The following is a 19,008-nucleotide window of genomic DNA, read 5'->3' as shown; positions in this document are numbered from 1 at the left end:
CTTCTGACTGTTACCACCCCGGAGAAGCACTCTTCTGTCTGTTACTACCCCGGACAAGCTCTCTTCTCACTGTTACCACCCCGGACAAGCTCTCTTCTGTCTGTTACCACCCCGGATAAGCTCTCTTCTCTCTGTTACCACCCCGGACAAGCTCTCTTCTCTCTGTTACCACCCCGGATAAGCTCTCTTCTCACTGTTACCACCCAGGACAAGCTCTCTTCTCTCTGTTACCACCCAGGGCAAGCTCTCTTCTCTCTGTTACCACCCAGGAGAAGCTCTCTTCTCACTGTTACCACCCAGGACAAGCTCTCTTCTGACTGTTACCACCCAGGACAAGCTCTCTTCTCACTGTTACCACCCAGGAGAAGCACTCTTCTCTCTGTTACCACCCCGGACAAGCTCTCTTCTCACTGTTACCACCCCGGACAAGCTCTCTTCTCACTGTTACCACCCAGGACAAGCTCTCTTCTCACTGTTACCACCCCGGACAAGCTCTCTTCTCACTGTTACCACCCAGGACAAGCTCTCTTTTCACTGTTACCACCCCGGACAAGCTCTCTTCTCACTGTTACCACCCCGGACAAGCTCTCTTCTCACTGTTACCACCCCGGACAAGCTCTCTTCTCACTGTTACCACCCCGGACAAGCACTCTTCTCACTGTTACCACCCCGGACAAGCTCTCTTCTCTCTGTTACCACCCAGGACAAGCACTCTTCTCACTGTTACCACCCCGGACAAGCTCTCTTCTCACTGTTACCACCCCGGACAAGCTCTCTTCTCACTGTTACCACCCCGGACAAGCACTCTTCTCACTGTTACCACCCCGGACAAGCTCTCTTCTCTCTGTTACCACCCAGGACAAGCACTCTTCTCACTGTTACCACCCCGGACAAGCTCTCTCCTCACTGTTACCACCCCGGACAAGCTCTCTTCGCACTGTTACCACCCAGGACAAGCTCTCTTCTCACTGTTACCACCCCGGACAAGCTCTCTTCTCACTGTTACCACCCCGGACAAGCTCTCTTCTCACTGTTACCACCCCGGACAAGCACTCTTCTCACTGTTACCACCCCGGACAAGCTCTCTTCTCTCTGTTACCACCCAGGACAAGCACTCTTCTCACTGTTACCACCCCGGACAAGCTCTCTTCTCACTGTTACCACCCCGGACAAGCTCTCTCCTCACTGTTACCACCCCGGACAAGCTCTCTTCTCTCTGTTACCACCCAGGACAAGCTCTCTTCTCACTGTTACCACCCCGGACAAGCTCTCTTCTCTCTGTTACCACCCAGGACAAGCTCTCTTCTCTCGGTTACCACCGCGGACAAGCACTCTTCTCACTGTTACCACCCAGGCCAAGCACTCTTCTCACTGTTACCACCCCGGACAAGCTCTCTTCTCACTGTTACCACCCAGGCCAAGCACTCTTCTCACTGTTACCACCCCGGACAAGCTCTCTTCTCTCTGTTACCACCCCGGATAAGCTCTCTTCTCTCTGTTACCACCCCGGACAAGCTCTCTTCTCTCTGTTACCACCCCGGATAAGCTCTCTTCTCACTGTTACCACCCAGGACAAGCTCTCTTCTCTCTGTTACCACCCAGGGCAAGCTCTCTTCTCTCTGTTACCACCCAGGAGAAGCTCTCTTCTCACTGTTACCACCCAGGACAAGCTCTCTTCTGACTGTTACCACCCAGGACAAGCTCTCTTCTCACTGTTACCACCCAGGAGAAGCACTCTTCTCTCTGTTACCACCCCGGACAAGCTCTCTTCTCTCTGTTACCACCCCGGATAAGCTCTCTTCTCACTGTTACCACCCAGGACAAGCTCTCTTCTCTCTGTTACCACCCAGGGCAAGCTCTCTTCTCTCTGTTACCACCCAGGAGAAGCTCTCTTCTCACTGTTACCACCCAGGACAAGCTCTCTTCTGACTGTTACCACCCAGGACAAGCTCTCTTCTCACTGTTACCACCCAGGAGAAGCACTCTTCTCTCTGTTACCACCCCGGACAAGCTCTCTTCTCTCTGTTACCACCCCGGATAAGCTCTCTTCTCTCTGTTACCACCCCGGACAAGCTCTCTTCTCTCTGTTACCACCCCGGATAAGCTCTTTTCTCACTGTTACCACCCCGGACAAGCTCTCTTCTCTCTGTTACCACCCCGGACAAGCTCTCTTCTCTCTGTTACCACCCCGGATAAGCTCTCTTCTCACTGTTACCACCCAGGACAAGCTCTCTTCTCTCTGTTACCACCCAGGGCAAGCTCTCTTCTCTCTGTTACCACCCAGGAGAAGCTCTCTTGTCACTGTTACCACCCAGGACAAGCTCTCTTCTGACTGTTACCACCCAGGACAAGCTCTCTTCTCACTGTTACCACCCAGGAGAAGCACTCTTCTCTCTGTTACCACCCCGGACAAGCTCTCTTCTCACTGTTACCACCCCGGACAAGCTCTCTTCTCACTGTTACCACCCCGGACAAGCTCTCTTCTCACTGTTACCACCCCGGACAAGCTCTCTTCTCTCTGTTACCACCCCGGACAAGCACTCTTCTCACTGTTATCACCCCGGAAAAGCTCTCTTCTCACTGTTACCACCCCGGACAAGCACTCTTCTCACTGTTACCACCCCGGACAAGCTCTCTTCTCACTGTTACCACCCAGGACAAGCTCTCTTCTCACTGTTACCACCCCGGACAAGCTCTCTTCTCACTGTTACCACCCCGGACAAGCACTCTTCTCACTGTTACCACCCCGGACAAGCTCTCTTCTCTCTGTTACCACCCCGGACAAGCTCTCTTCTGACTGTTACCACCCCGGAGAAGCACTCTTCTGTCTGTTACTACCCCGGACAAGCTCTCTTCTCACTGTTACCACCCCGGACAAGCTCTCTTCTGTCTGTTACCACCCCGGATAAGCTCTCTTCTCTCTGTTACCACCGCGGACAAGCTCTCTTCTCTCTGTTACCACCCCGGATAAGCTCTTTTCTCACTGTTACCACCCAGGACAAGCTCTCTTCTCTCTGTTACCACCCAGGGCAAGCTCTCTTCTCTCTGTTACCACCCAGGAGAAGCTCTCTTCTCACTGTTACCACCCAGGACAAGCTCTCTTCTGACTGTTACCACCCAGGACAAGCTCTCTTCTCACTGTTACCACCCAGGAGAAGCACTCTTCTCTCTGTTACCACCCCGGACAAGCTCTCTTCTCACTGTTACCACCCCGGACAAGCTCTCTTCTCACTGTTACCACCCCGGACAAGCTCTCTTCTCACTGTTACCACCCCGGACAAGCTCTCTTCTCTCTGTTACCACCCCGGACAAGCACTCTTCTCACTGTTATCACCCCGGACAAGCTCTCTTCTCACTGTTACCACCCCGGACAAGCACTCTTCTCACTGTTACCACCCCGGACAAGCTCTCTTCTCACTGTTACCACCCAGGACAAGCTCTCTTCTCACTGTTACCACCCCGGACAAGCTCTCTTCTCACTGTTACCACCCCGGACAAGCACTCTTCTCACTGTTACCACCCCGGACAAGCTCTCTTCTCTCTGTTACCACCCCGGACAAGCTCTCTTCTGACTGTTACCACCCCGGAGAAGCACTCTTCTGTCTGTTACTACCCCGGACAAGCTCTCTTCTCACTGTTACCACCCCGGACAAGCTCTTTTCTCACTGTTACCACCCCGGACAAGCTCTCTTCTCTCTGTTACCACCCAGGACAAGCTCTCTTCTCACTGTTACCACCCCGGACAAGCACTCTTCTCACTGTTACCACCCCGGACAAGCTCTCTTCTCACTGTTACCACCCCGGACAAGCTCTCTTCTCACTGTTACCACCCAGGACAAGCTCTCTTCTCACTGTTACCACCCCGGACAAGCTCTCTTCTCACTGTTACCACCCAGGACAAGCTCTCTTCTCACTGTTACCACCCCGGACAAGCTCTCTTCTCACTGTTACCACCCCGGACAAGCTCTCTTCTCACTGTTACCACCCAGGACAAGCTCTGTTCTCACTGTTACCACCCCGGACAAGCTCTCTTCTCACTGTTACCACCCCGGACAAGCTCTCTTCTCACTGTTACCACCCAGGCCAAGCACTCTTCTCACTGTTACCACCCCGGACAAGCTCTCTTCTCACTGTTACCACCCAGGACAAGCACTCTTCTCACTGTTACCACCCCGGACAAGCTCTCTTCTCACTGTTACCACCCCGGACAAGCTCTCTTCTCACTGTTACCACCCCGGACAAGCACTCTTCTCACTGTTACCACCCCGGACAAGCTCTCTTCTCTCTGTTACCACCCAGGACAAGCACTCTTCTCACTGTTACCACCCCGGACAAGCTCTCTCCTCACTGTTACCACCCAGGACAAGCTCTCTTCGCACTGTTACCACCCCGGACAAGCTCTCTTCTCACTGTTACCACCCCGGACAAGCTCTCTTCTCACTGTTACCACCCCGGACAAGCACTCTTCTCACTGTTACCACCCCGGACAAGCTCTCTTCTCTCTGTTACCACCCAGGACAAGCACTCTTCTAACTGTTACCACCCCGGACAAGCTCTCTTCTCACTGTTACCACCCCGGACAAGCTCTCTCCTCACTGTTACCACCCCGGACAAGCTCTCTTCTCTCTGTTACCACCCAGGACAAGCTCTCTTCTCACTGTTACCACCCCGGACAAGCTCTCTTCTCTCTGTTACCACCCAGGACAAGCTCTCTTCTCTCGGTTACCACCGCGGACAAGCACTCTTCTCACTGTTACCACCCAGGCCAAGCACTCTTCTCACTGTTACCACCCCGGACAAGCTCTCTTCTCACTGTTACCACCCAGGCCAAGCACTCTTCTCACTGTTACCACCCCAGACAAGCTCTCTTCTCACTGTTACCATCCCGGACAAGCACTCTTCTCTCTGTTACCACCCAGGACAAGCTCTCTTCTCTCTGTTACCACCCCGGACAAGCTCTCTTCACTCTGTTACCACCCCGGACAAGCACTCTTCTCACTGTTACCACCCCGGACAAGCTCTCTTCTCACTGTTACCACCCCGGACAAGCTCTCTTCTCACTGTTACCACCCCTGACAAGCTCTCTTCTCACTGTTACTACCCCGGACAAGCTCTCTTCACTCTGTTACCACCCCGGACAAGCACTCTTCTCACTGTTACCACCCCGGACAAGCTCTCTTCTCACTGTTACCACCCCGGACAAGCTCTCTTCTCACTGTTACCACCCCGGACAAGCTCTCTTCTCACTGTTACCACCCCGGACAAGCTCTCTTCTCACTGTTACCACCCCGGACAAGCTCTCTTCACTCTGTTACCACCCCGGACAAGCACTCTTCTCACTGTTACCACCCCGGACAAGCTCTCTTCTCACTGTTACCACCCCGGACAAGCTCTCTTCTCACTGTTACCACCCCTGACAAGCTCTCTTCTCTCTGTTACCACCCAGGACAAGCTCTCTTCTCACTGTTACCATCCCGGACAAGCACTCTTCTCACTGTTACCACCCCGGACAAGCACTCTTCTCACTGTTACCACCCCGGACAAGCTCTCTTCTCTCTGTTACCACCCCGGATAAGCTCTCTTCTCTCTGTTACCACCCCGGACAAGCACTCTTCTCTCTGTTACCACCCCGGATAAGCTCTCTTCTCACTGTTACCACCCCGGACAAGCTCTCTTCTCACTGTTACCACCCCGGACAAGCACTCTTCTCTCTGTTACCACCCCGGACAAGCTCTCTTCTCTCTGTTACCACCCCGGACAAGCTCTCTTCTCTCTGTTACCACCCCGGACAAGCTCTCTTCTCTCTGTTACCACCCCGGACAAGCTCTCTTCTCACTGTTACCACCCCGGACAAGCTCTCTTCTCTCGGTTACCACCGCGGACAAGCACTCTTCTCACTGTTACCACCCAGGCCAAGCTCTCTTCTCACTGTTACCACCCAGGCCAAGCACTCTTCTCACTGTTACCACCCCAGACAAGCTCTCTTCTCACTGTTACCACCCCGGACAAGCACTCTTCTCTCTGTTACCACCCAGGACAAGCTCTCTTCTCTCTGTTACCACCCCGGACAAGCTCTCTTCTCACTGTTACCACCCCGGACAAGCTCTCTTCTCTCTGTTACCACCCCGGACAAGCTCTCTTCTCACTGTTACCACCCCGGACAAGCACTCTTCTCACTGTTACCACCCCGGACAAGCTCTCTTTTCACTGTTACCACCCCGGACAAGCTCTCTTCTCACTGTTACCACCCCTGACAAGCTCTCTTCTCACTGTTACCACCCCGGACAAGCTCTCTTCTCACTGTTACCACCCCTGACAAGCTCTCTTCTCTCTGTTACCACCCAGGACAAGCTCTCTTCTCCCTGTTACCACCCCGAACAAGCTCTCTTCTCACTGTTACCACCCCGGACAAGCTCTCTTCTCACTGTTACCACCCCGGACAAGCACTCTTCTCTCTGTTACCACCCCGGACAAGCTCTCTTCTCACTGTTACCACCCCGGACAAGCACTCTTCTCTCTGTTACCACCCCGGATAAGCTCTCTTCTCTCTGTTACCACCCCGGACAAGCACTCTTCTCACTGTTACCACCCCGGACAAGCTCTCTTCTCTCTGTTACCACCCCGGATAAGCTCTCTTCTCTCTGTTACCACCCCGGACAAGCTCTCTTCTCTCTGTTACCACCCCGGATAAGCTCTCTTCTCACTGTTACCACCCAGGACAAGCTCTCTTCTCTCTGTTACCACCCAGGGCAAGCTCTCTTCTCTCTGTTACCACCCAGGAGAAGCTCTCTTCTCACTGTTACCACCCAGGACAAGCTCTCTTCTGACTGTTACCACCCAGGACAAGCTCTCTTCTCACTGTTACCACCCAGGAGAAGCACTCTTCTCTCTGTTACCACCCCGGACAAGCTCTCTTCTCACTGTTACCACCCCGGACAAGCTCTCTTCTCACTGTTACCACCCCGGACAAGCTCTCTTCTCACTGTTACCACCCCGGACAAGCTCTCTTCTCTCTGTTACCACCCCGGACAAGCACTCTTCTCACTGTTATCACCCCGGACAAGCTCTCTTCTCACTGTTACCACCCCGGACAAGCACTCTTCTCACTGTTACCACCCCGGACAAGCTCTCTTCTCACTGTTACCACCCAGGACAAGCTCTCTTCTCACTGTTACCACCCCGGACAAGCTCTCTTCTCACTGTTACCACCCCGGACAAGCACTCTTCTCACTGTTACCACCCCGGACAAGCTCTCTTCTCTCTGTTACCACCCCGGACAAGCTCTCTTCTGACTGTTACCACCCCGGAGAAGCACTCTTCTGTCTGTTACTACCCCGGACAAGCTCTCTTCTCACTGTTACCACCCCGGACAAGCTCTTTTCTCACTGTTACCACCCCGGACAAGCTCTCTTCTCTCTGTTACCACCCAGGACAAGCTCTCTTCTCACTGTTACCACCCCGGACAAGCACTCTTCTCACTGTTACCACCCCGGACAAGCTCTCTTCTCACTGTTACCACCCCGGACAAGCTCTCTTCTCACTGTTACCACCCAGGACAAGCTCTCTTCTCACTGTTACCACCCCGGACAAGCTCTCTTCTCACTGTTACCACCCAGGACAAGCTCTCTTCTCACTGTTACCACCCCGGACAAGCTCTCTTCTCACTGTTACCACCCCGGACAAGCTCTCTTCTCACTGTTACCACCCAGGACAAGCTCTCTTCTCACTGTTACCACCCCGGACAAGCTCTCTTCTCACTGTTACCACCCCGGACAAGCTCTCTTCTCACTGTTACCACCCCGGACAAGCACTCTTCTCACTGTTACCACCCCGGACAAGCTCTCTTCTCTCTGTTACCACCCAGGACAAGCACTCTTCTCACTGTTACCACCCCGGACAAGCTCTCTTCTCACTGTTACCACCCCGGACAAGCTCTCTTCTCACTGTTACCACCCCGGACAAGCACTCTTCTCACTGTTACCACCCCGGACAAGCTCTCTTCTCTCTGTTACCACCCAGGACAAGCACTCTTCTCACTGTTACCACCCCGGACAAGCTCTCTCCTCACTGTTACCACCCAGGACAAGCTCTCTTCGCACTGTTACCACCACGGACAAGCTCTCTTCTCACTGTTACCACCCCGGACAAGCTCTCTTCTCACTGTTACCACCCCGGACAAGCACTCTTCTCACAGTTACCACCCCGGACAAGCTCTCTTCTCTCTGTTACCACCCAGGACAAGCACTCTTCTCACTGTTACCACCCCGGACAAGCTCTCTTCTCACTGTTACCACCCCGGACAAGCTCTCTCCTCACTGTTACCACCCCGGACAAGCTCTCTTCTCTCTGTTACCACCCAGGACAAGCTCTCTTCTCACTGTTACCACCCCGGACAAGCTCTCTTCTCTCTGTTACCACCCAGGACAAGCTCTCTTCTCTCGGTTACCACCGCGGACAAGCACTCTTCTCACTGTTACCACCCAGGCCAAGCACTCTTCTCACTGTTACCACCCAGGACAAGCTCTCTTCTCACTGTTACCACCCAGGCCAAGCACTCTTCTCACTGTTACCACCCCAGACAAGCTCTCTTCTCACTGTTACCATCCCGGACAAGCACTCTTCTCTCTGTTACCACCCAGGACAAGCTCTCTTCTCTCTGTTACCACCCCGGACAAGCTCTCTTCACTCTGTTACCACCCCGGACAAGCACTCTTCTCACTGTTACCACCCCGGACAAGCTCTCTTCTCACTGTTACCACCCCGGACAAGCTCTCTTCTCACTGTTACCACCCCTGACAAGCTCTCTTCTCACTGTTACTACCCCGGACAAGCTCTCTTCACTCTGTTACCACCCCGGACAAGCACTCTTCTCACTGTTACCACCCCGGACAAGCTCTCTTCTCACTGTTACCACCCCGGACAAGCTCTCTTCTCACTGTTACCACCCCGGACAAGCTCTCTTCTCACTGTTACCACCCCGGACAAGCTCTCTTCTCACTGTTACCACCCCGGACAAGCTCTCTTCACTCTGTTACCACCCCGGACAAGCACTCTTCTCACTGTTACCACCCCGGACAAGCTCTCTTCTCACTGTTACCACCCCGGACAAGCTCTCTTCTCACTGTTACCACCCCTGACAAGCTCTCTTCTCTCTGTTACCACCCAGGACAAGCTCTCTTCTCACTGTTACCACCCCGGACAAGCTCTCTTCTCTCTGTTACCACCCCGGATAAGCTCTCTTCTCTCTGTTACCACCCCGGACAAGCACTCTTCTCTCTGTTACCACCCCGGATAAGCTCTCTTCTCACTGTTACCACCCCGGACAAGCTCTCTTCTCACTGTTACCACCCCGGACAAGCACTCTTCTCTCTGTTACCACCCCGGACAAGCTCTCTTCTCTCTGTTACCACCCCGGACAAGCTCTCTTCTCTCTGTTACCACCCCGGATAAGCTCTCTTCTCTCTGTTACCACCCCGGACAAGCACTCTTCTCACTGTTACCACCCCGGACAAGCTCTCTTCTCTCTGTTACCACCCCGGATAAGCTCTCTTCTCTCTGTTACCACCCCGGACAAGCACTCTTCTCTCTGTTACCACCCCGGATAAGCTCTCTTCTCACTGTTACCACCCAGGACAAGCTCTCTTCTCTCTGTTACCACCCAGGGCAAGCTCTCTTCTCTCTGTTACCACCCAGGAGAAGCTCTCTTCTCACTGTTACCATCCAGGACAAGCTCTCTTCTCACTGTTACCACCCCGGACAAGCTCTCTTCTCACTGTTGCCACCCCGGACAAGCTCTCTTCTCACTGTTACCACCCCGGACAAGCTCTCTTCTCTCTGTTACCACCCCGGACAAGCACTCTTCTCACTGTTACCACCCCGGACAAGCTCTCTTCTCACTGTTACCACCCCGGACAAGCACTCTTCTCACTGTTACCACCCCGGACAAGCTCTCTTCTCACTGTTACCACCCCGGAGAAGCACTCTTCTCACTGTTACCACCCCGGACAAGCTCTCTTCTCACTGTTACCACCCCGGACAAGCTCTCTTCTGACTGTTACCACCCCGGAGAAGCACTCTTCTGTCTGTTACTACCCCGGACAAGCTCTCTTCTCACTGTTACCACCCCGGACAAGCTCTTTTCTCACTGTTACCACCCCGGACAAGCTCTCTTCTCTCTGTTACCACCCAGGACAAGCTCTCTTCTCACTGTTACCACCCCGGACAAGCTCTCTTCTCACTGTTACCACCCCGGACAAGCTCTCTTCTCACTGTTACCACCCCGGACAAGCTCTCTTCTCACTGTTACCACCCAGGACAAGCTCTCTTCTCACTGTTACCACCCCGGACAAGCTCTTTTCTCACTGTTACCACCCCGGACAAGCTCTCTTCTCTCTGTTACCACCCAGGACAAGCTCTCTTCTCACTGTTACCACCCCGGACAAGCACTCTTCTCTCTGTTACCACCCCGGACAAGCTCTCTTCTCTCTGTTACCACCCCGGATAAGCTCTCTTCTCTCTGTTACCACCCCGGACAAGCTCTCTTCTCTCTGTTACCACCCCGGACAAGCTCTCTTCTCTCTGTTACCACCCCGGACAAGCTCACTTCTCTCTGTTACCACCCCGGACAAGCTCCCTTCGCACTGTTACCACCCAGGACAAGCTCTCTTCTCTGTTACCACCCCGGACAAGCACTCTTCTCACTGTTACCACCCCGGACAAGCTCTCTTCTCACTGTTACCACCCAGGACAAGCACTCTTCTCTCTGTTACCACCCAGGACAAGCTTCTTCTCTCTGTTACCACCCCGGACAAGCTCTCTTCTCTCTGTTACCACACCGGACAAGCTCTCTTCTCACTGTTACCACCCCGGACAAGCACTCTTCTCACTGTTACCATCCCGGACAAGCTCTCTTCTCACTGTTACCACCCCGGACAAGCTCTCTTCTCACTGTTACCACCCAGGACAAGCTCTCTTCACTCTGTTACCACCCCGGACAAGCACTCTTCTCTCTGTTACCACCCCGGACAAGCTCTCTTCTCACTGTTACCACCCAGGACAAGCTCTCTTCACTCTGTTACCACCCCGGACAAGCTCTCTTCTCACTGTTACCACCCAGGACAAGCTCTCTTCACTCTGTTACCACCCCGGACAAGCACTCTTCTCTCTGTTACGACCCCGGACAAGCTCTCTTCTCACTGTTACCACCCCGGACAAGCTCTCTTCTCACTGTTACCACCCAGGACAAGCTCTCTTCACTCTGTTACCACCCCGGACAAGCACTCTTCTCTCTGTTACCACCCCGGACAAGCTCTCTTCTCACTGTTACCACCCAGGACAAGCTCTCTTCTCACTGTTACCACCCCGGACAAGCTCTCTTCTCACTGTTACCACCCAGGACAAGCTCTCTTCACTCTGTTACCACCCCGGACAAGCACTCTTCTCTCTGTTACCACCCCGGACAAGCTCTCTTCTCACTGTTACCACCCAGGACAAGCTCTCTTCTCTCTGTTACCACCCCGGACAAGCTCTCTTCTCACTGTTACCACCCAGGACAAGCTCTCTTCTCACTGTTACCACCCCGGACAAGCTCTCTTCTCACTGTTACCACCCCGGACAAGCTCTCTTCTCACTGTTACACCCCGGACAAGCTCTCTTCTCACTGTTACCACCCAGGACAAGCTCTCTTCTCTCTGTTACCACCCAGGACAAGCTCTCTTCTCACTGTTACCACCCCGGACAAGCACTCTTCTCTCTGTTACCACCCAGGACAAGCTCTCTTCACTCTGTTACCACCCCGGACAAGCTCTCTTCTCACTGTTACCACCCCGGACAAGCTCTCTTCTCACTGTTACCACCCAGGACAAGCTCTCTTCACTCTGTTACCACCCCGGACAAGCTCTCTTCTCACTGTTACCACCCAGGACAAGCACTCTTCTCTCTGTTACCACCCCGGACAAGCTCTCTTCTCTCTGTTACCACCCCGGACAAGCTCTCTTCTCACTGTTACCACCCCGGACAAGCACTCTTCTCACTGTTACCACCCCGGACAAGCTCTCTTCTCTCTGTTACCACCCCGGACAAGCTCTCTTCTCTCTGTTACCACCCCGGACAAGCTCTCTTCTCTCTGTTACCACCCCGGACAAGCTCTCTTCTCTCTGTTACCACCCCGGACAAGCTCACTTCTCTCTGTTACCACCCCGGACAAGCTCTCTTCTCTCTGTTACCACCCCGGACAAGCTCTCTTCTCTCTGTTACCACCCAGGACAAGCTCTCTTCTCACTGTTACCACCCCGGACAAACACTCTTCTCACTGTTACCACCCCGGACAAGCTCTCTTCTCTCTGTTACCACCCAGGACAAGCTCTCTTCTCTCTGTTACCACCCAGGACAATCTCTCTTCTCTCTGTTACCACCCTGGACAATCACTCTTCTCTCTGTTACCACCCTGGACTAGCTCTCTTCTCTCTGTTGCCATCAGGAAGGTGGTACAGAAACCTCAGGACTCGGTATCACCAGGTTCAAAATCCCTTATTACCCTTCAGCCATCAGATGCCTGCACAAAAGGGGAGAACTTCACTCATCTTCCTTTGCCCCTTCGTTGAAATGTTCCCACAACCAATGGACTCACTTTCAAAGATGCTTCATCTTATGTTCTCGTTATTGTTATTTACTTATATTTGCATTTGCACAGTTTGTTGTCTTCTGCTTTCCAGTTGATCTTTCATTGATCCTGTTGTAGTTTTTATTCTATAGATTTGTTGAGTATGCCTGCAGGAAAATTAATCTCTTGGTGCATATGGTGACATATATGTACTTGGATAATAAATTTTACCTTGAACTTTGAAGAGCCTCTTACCCATCTCTATTGTATCTGGCTCCAGCACATTCCAGGTGCCCACCACTCTCTGTGAATAAAAATTTGCCCTGCACATCCCCTATAATTGTACCCCCCTCACTGTTTTTGAATGCCCTCTGGTTTGAGATACGTCAGCCCTGGGAGAAAGGGATACTGACTGTCAACTCAATCTGTGCCTCTCATACGCCTCTACCCTGCTCCAGAGAAGGAAAACAACTCATGTTTGTCCAACCTCTCCCTACAGATGACGTCTTCCATTCCAGGCAGCATCCTCTCCAAAAGCCCCATATCTGTCCTGCAATGAGGTGACCTTTGATGGGAACGCCAGAGAAACAGGGAGACGGGGCAATGGAACTGATGAGATTGTTCCACTGGCAGCTGCTATAGATCCAATTGGCCAAAGGAAATGCCTCAAAAAGGCATTTATGCTGACGCATGACAACAAAGTGTTATGGGAGTGTGTGATGGGACGGTGTGGAGGGAGCTTCACTCTGTGTCTGACCCCAGGAGTGTGTGATGGGACGGTGTGGAGGGAGTTTCACTCTGTGTCTGACCCCGGGAGTGTGTGATGGGACGGTGTGGAGTGAGTTTCACTCTTGTGCCTGACCCCGGGAGTGTGTGACGGGGCAGTTTGGAGAGCCGAGACAGTGTGCAATGAATAGTACCTTTGTTGGACAGGAGCACTCAGAGCACTCTCTCTCTGACCCTGGGGCAGTGACCAACGACCAGTAACACAGAAACACTCACAGCAGCAGCTCTTTCGACTGCTCCCTCTTCGCCAGTTGTTTCTCCCGCTCCTTCACCAGCGCCTCCTGCTTTGCCTTCATATCATTTAGGGTCACCAACCCTGCAGACACAAACAGACAGAGATAACAATGGACAAGAGAAAATCCGCAGATGTTTGAAATCAAAGTACTACACATAAACTGCTAGGGGGAGCTCAGCAGGCCAGACAGAATCTATAGAAAAGAGGAAACAGTCGACGTTTCCAGCTCGACCTTCATTAGGCCATACTAACAGCCACATGTTAATCAGAACAGGCAACATATTGCAGAGCATTCTGACACTCATTTTCTCACTCTCTCTGTCTATGCTGAGTTTAAGTCCAGGAATGTGTGATGGGACAGCGCAGAGAGAGCGTCAATCTGTGCTTAAGCCCAGGAGTGTGTTGGGATAGTGGATAAGGAACCTCACTCTGTGTCTGACCTTGAAAATATATGGTGGGATAGTGTAGAGGGAGCTTCACTCTGTGGCTGACTCTGGAAGTATGTGATGGGACGGTGTGGAGAGAGCCTCACTCTGTGTCTGACTCCTGGGTGTGTGATGGGACGGTGTGGAGTGAGCCTTAGTCTGTGTCTGACCTTGAGAATGTATGATTGGATAGCGCAGAGGGAGCTTCACTCTGTGTATGACCTACAGAATGTATGATGGGATATTGTAAAGGGAGCATCACTCTGTGTCTGACCCCGGGAGTCTGTGAATGGACGGTGTGACGGAGCTTCACTCTATGTCTGACCTTGAAAAGTGATGATGGGATAGTGTAGAGGGAGCTTCAGTGTGTGTCTGACCTTGAAAATGTATGATGGGATAGAGTAGAGGGAGCTTCACTCTATGTCTGACCTTGAAAATGTATGTTGGGATTGTGTAGAGGGAGCTTCACTCTGTGTCTGACATTGAAAATGTATAATGGGATAGTGTAGAGGGAGCTTCACTCTGTGTCTGACTCTGGGCGTGTGTCATGGGACAGTGTGGAGGGAGTTTCACTCAGCGTCTGACCCAGGGAGTGTGTGATGGGAAAGTCTGGAGGGAGCTTCACTCTGTGTCTGACTCTGGGCGTGTGTCATGGGACAGTGTGGAGGGAGTTTCACTCAGCGTCTGACCAGGGAGTGTGTGATGGGAAAGTCTGGAGGGAGCTTCACTCTGTGTCTGACTCTGGGCGTGTGTCATGGGACAGTGTGGAGGGAGTTTCACTCAGCGTCTGACCCAGGGAGTGTGTGATGGGAAAGTCTGGAGGGAGCTTCACTCTGTGTAAAACCTTGAAAATAAATGGTGGGATAGTGTAGAGGGAGCTTCACTCTGTGGCTGACTCTGGGAGTATGTGATGGGACTTTATGGAGGTGGTTTCAGCCTTTGTCTGACCGCAGGAGTGTGTGATCGGACAGTCTGGAGGGAGCTTCACTTTGTACCTGACCCCGGGGTCTGTGATGAGACAGTGTAGAGGGTGCTTCACTCTGTGTGTGACCTTGAGAATGTATGATGGGATAGTGTAGAGGGAGCTTGACTCTCTGCCTGACTCTGGGAGTGTGTGATGCGACGGTGTGGAGAGAACCTCACTCTGTCTCTGACCTTGAAAGTATATGGTGGGATAGTATAGAGGGAGCTTCACTCTGTGGCTGCCTCTGGGAGTGTGTGATGGGACGGTGTGGAGAGAGCCTCACTCAGTATCTGACCCCGGAGTGTGTGATGGGACGGTGTGGAGGGAGCCTTAGTCTGTGTCTGACCTTGAGAATGTATGATTGGATAGTGCAGAGGGAGCTTCACTCTGTGTCTGACCTTCAGAATGTATGATGGGATATTGTAAAGGGAGCATCACTCTGTGTCTGATTCTGGGAGTGTGTGATGGGATTGGTAGGGAGGTAGTTTCAGACTTTGTCTCACCCTGGGAGTGTGTGATGGGACAGTGTAGAGTGAGTTATACAGTGTGTCTGACACCGGGAGTCTGTGAATGGACGGTGTTGCCCGAGCTTCACTCTATGTCAGACCTTGAAAAGTCATGATGGGATAGTGTAGAGGGAGCTTCAGTCTGTGTCTGACCTTGAAAATGTATGATGGGATAGAGTAGAGGGAGCTTCACTCTATGACTGACCTTGAAAATGTATGATGGGATAGTGTAGAGGGAGCTTCACTCAGTGTCTGACATTGAAAATGTATAATGGGATAGTGTAGAGGGAGCTTCACTCTATGTCTGACCTTGAAAATGTATGATGGGATAGTGTAGAGGGAGCTTCACTCTGTGTCTGACATTGAAAATGTATAATGGGATAGTGTGGAGGGAGTTTCACTCAGCGTCTGACCCAGGGAGTGTGTGATGGGAAAGTCTGGAGGGAGCTTCACCCTGTGTCTGATTCTGGGCGTGTGTGATGGGACAGTGTGGAGGGAGTTTCACTCAGCGTCTGACCCAGGGAGTGTGTGATGGGAAAGTCTGGAGGGAGATTCACTCTGTGTCTGACTCTAGGCGTGCGTCATGGGACAGTGTGGAGGGAGTTTCACTCAGCGTCTGTCCCAGGGAGTGTGTGATGGGAAAGTCTGGAGGGAGCTTCACTCTGTGTCTGACTCTGGGAGTATGTGATGGGACGGTGTGGAGAGCCTCACTCAGTGTCTGACCCCTGGGTGTGTGATGGGACGGTGTGGAGGGAGCCTTAGTCTGTATCTGACCTTGAGAATGTATGATTGGATAGTGCAGAGGGAGCTTCACTCTGTGTCTGACCTTCAGAATGTATGATGAGATAGTGTAAAGGGAGCATCACTCTGTGTCTGATTCTGGGAGTGTGTGATGGGACGGTAGGGAGGTAGTTTCAGACTTTGTCTCACCCTGGGAGTGTGTGATGGGACAGTGTAGAGGGAGTTACACAGTGTGTCTGACCCCGGGAGTCTGTGAATGGACGGTGTGGACCGAGCTTCACTCTATGTCTGACCTTGAAAAGTCATGATGGGATAGTGTAGAGGGAGCTTCAGTCTGTGCCTGACCTTGAAAATGTATGATGGGATAGAGTAGTAGGAGCTTCACTCTATGACTGACCTTGAAAATGTATGATGGGATAGTGTAGAGGGATCTTCACTCAGTGTCTGACATTGAAAATGTATAATGGGATAGTGTAGAGGGAGCTTCACTCTGTGTCTGACTCTGAGAGTGTGTGATGGGATAGTGTGGATGGAGTTTCACTCTGCCTCTGACCCCGGGAGTGTGTGATGGGACAGTGTGGAGGGAGTTTCACTCAGCGTCTGACCCAGGGAGTGTGTGATGGGAAAGTCTGGAGGGAGCTTCACTCTGTGTCTGACCTTGAAAATATATGGTGGGATAGTGTAGAGGGAGCTTCACTATGTGACTGACCTTGAAAATGTATGATGGGATAGTGTAGAGGGAGCTTCACTAGTGTCTGACATTGAAAATGTATAATGGGATAGTGTAGAGGGAGCTTCACTCTGTGTCTGACCCATGGAGTGTGTGATGGGACGGTGCGGTGGGAGATTCTCCCTGTGTCTGACTCTGGGCGTGTGTCATGGGACAGTGTGGAGGGAGTTTCACTCAGAGTCTGACCCAGGGAGTGTGTGATGGGAAAGTCTGGAGGGAGCTTCACTCTGTGTCTGACTCTGGGCGTGTGTCATGGGACAGTGTGGAGGGAGTTTCACTCAGCGTCTGACCCAGGGAGTGTGTGATGGGAAAGTCTGGAGGGAGCTTCACTCTGTGCCTGACTCTGAGCGTGTGTCATGGGACAGTGTGGAGGGAGTTTCACTCAGCGTCTGACCCAGGGAGTGTGTGATGGGAAAGTCTGGAGGGAGCTTCACTCTGTGCCTGACTCTGAGCGTGTGTCATGGGACAGTCTGGAGGGAGCTTCACTCTGTGTCTGACCTTGAAAATATATGGTGGGATAGTGTAGAGGGAGCTTCACTCTGTGTCTGACTCTGTGAGTGTGTGATGCGACGGTGTGGAGAGAACCTCACTCTGTCTCTGACCTTGAAAATATATGGTGGGATAGTGTAGAGGGAGCTTCACTCTGTGGCTGACTCTGGGAGTGTGTGATGGGACGGTGTGGAGGGAGCCTTAGTCTGTGTCTGACCTTGAGAATGTATGATGGGATAGTGCAGAGGGAGCTTCACTCTGTGTCTGACCTTCAGAATGTATGATGGGATATTGTAAAGGGAGCATCACTCTGTGTCTGATTCTGGGAGTGTGTGATGGGACAGTGTGGAGGGAGTTACACAGTGTATCTGACCCCGGGAGTCTGTAAATGGACGGTGCGGATGCAGCTTCACCCTATGTCTGACCTTGAAAATCTATGATGGGATAGTGTAGAGGGAGCTTCACTCTGCGTCTGAGTCTGGGCGTGTGTCATGGGACAGTCTGGAGGGAGTTTCACTCAGCGTCTGACCCAGGGAGAGTGTGATGGGACGGTGTGGAGGGAGATTCACTCTGTGTCTGACTCTGGGCGTGTGTCATGGGACAGTGTGGAGGGAGTTTCACTCAGCGTCTGACCCAGGGAGTGTGTTGTGGGAAAGTCTGGAGGGAGCTTTACTCTGTGTCTTACCTTGAAAATATATGGTGGGATAGTGTAGAGGGAGCTTCACTCTGTGGCTGACTCTGGGAGTATGTGATGGGACGGTGTGGAGGGAGCCTTAGTCTGTGTCTGACCTTGAGAATTTATGATTGGGTAGTGCAGAGGGGGCTTCACTCTGTGTCTGACCTTCAGAATGTATGATGGGATAGTGTAGAGGGAGCTTCAATCTATGTCAGACTGTGGGAGTGTGTGATGGGACGGTGCGGAGGGAGCTTTACTCTGTGTCTGATTTTGAGAATGTATGATGGGAGAGAGTGGAGGGAGCTTCACTCTGTGTCTGACTCTGGGAGTGTGTGATGCGACGGTGTGGAGAGAACCTCACTCTGTGTCTGACCACGGGAGTGTGTGATGGGACGGTATGGTGGGAGCTTCACTCTATGTCTGACCTTGAAAATGTATGATGGGACAGTGTAGAGGGAGCTTCACTCTGTGTCTGACCTTGAAAATATATACTGGGATGGTGTCGAGTGAGCTTCACTCTGTGTCTGACTCTGGGCGTGTGTGATGGGACAGTGTGGAGGGAGTTTCACTCAGCGTCAGACCCAGGGAGTGTGTGATGGGAAAGTCTGGAGGGAGCTTCAGTCTGTGCCTGACCTTGAAAATGTATGATGGGATAGAGTAGAGGGAGCTTCACTCTATGACTGACCTTGAAAATGTATGATGGGATAGTGTAGAGGAAGCTTCACTCAGTGTCTGACATTGAAAATGTATAATGGGATAGTGTAGAGGGAGCTTCACTCTGTGTCTGACTCTGAGAGTGTGTGATGGGATAGTGTGGATGGAGTTTCACACAGCGTCTGAGCATGGGAGTGTGTG

At 52.4% G+C, this 19,008-nt stretch overlaps 1 protein-coding gene across 4 annotated transcripts in view; it reads right to left on the bottom strand.

The window, feature by feature from the left end:
• LOC132386479 (protein FAM50A-like) overlaps positions 1 to 13,727 on the bottom strand; it is a 97,442-nt gene extending 83,715 nt beyond the window's left edge. For all 4 annotated transcript variants that reach the window (XR_009509544.1, XR_009509545.1, XR_009509546.1 and 1 more), the window contains exon 1: positions 13,604 to 13,727. Coding sequence is in view for 1 of the 4 variants with exons in the window: in XM_059958774.1 (XP_059814757.1) it covers positions 13,604 to 13,683 (80 nt within the window). In the remaining 3 variants the exon portion in view is untranslated. The remainder of the gene's footprint in view (positions 1 to 13,603) is intronic.
• Positions 13,728 to 19,008: the final 5,281 nt, after the last annotated feature.

Source organism: Hypanus sabinus, unplaced genomic scaffold, assembly GCF_030144855.1.
Source record: "Hypanus sabinus isolate sHypSab1 unplaced genomic scaffold, sHypSab1.hap1 scaffold_1174, whole genome shotgun sequence".
Lineage (NCBI taxonomy): Eukaryota > Metazoa > Chordata > Chondrichthyes > Myliobatiformes > Dasyatidae > Hypanus > Hypanus sabinus.
This window is presented reverse-complemented; position numbering and strand designations above follow the sequence as displayed.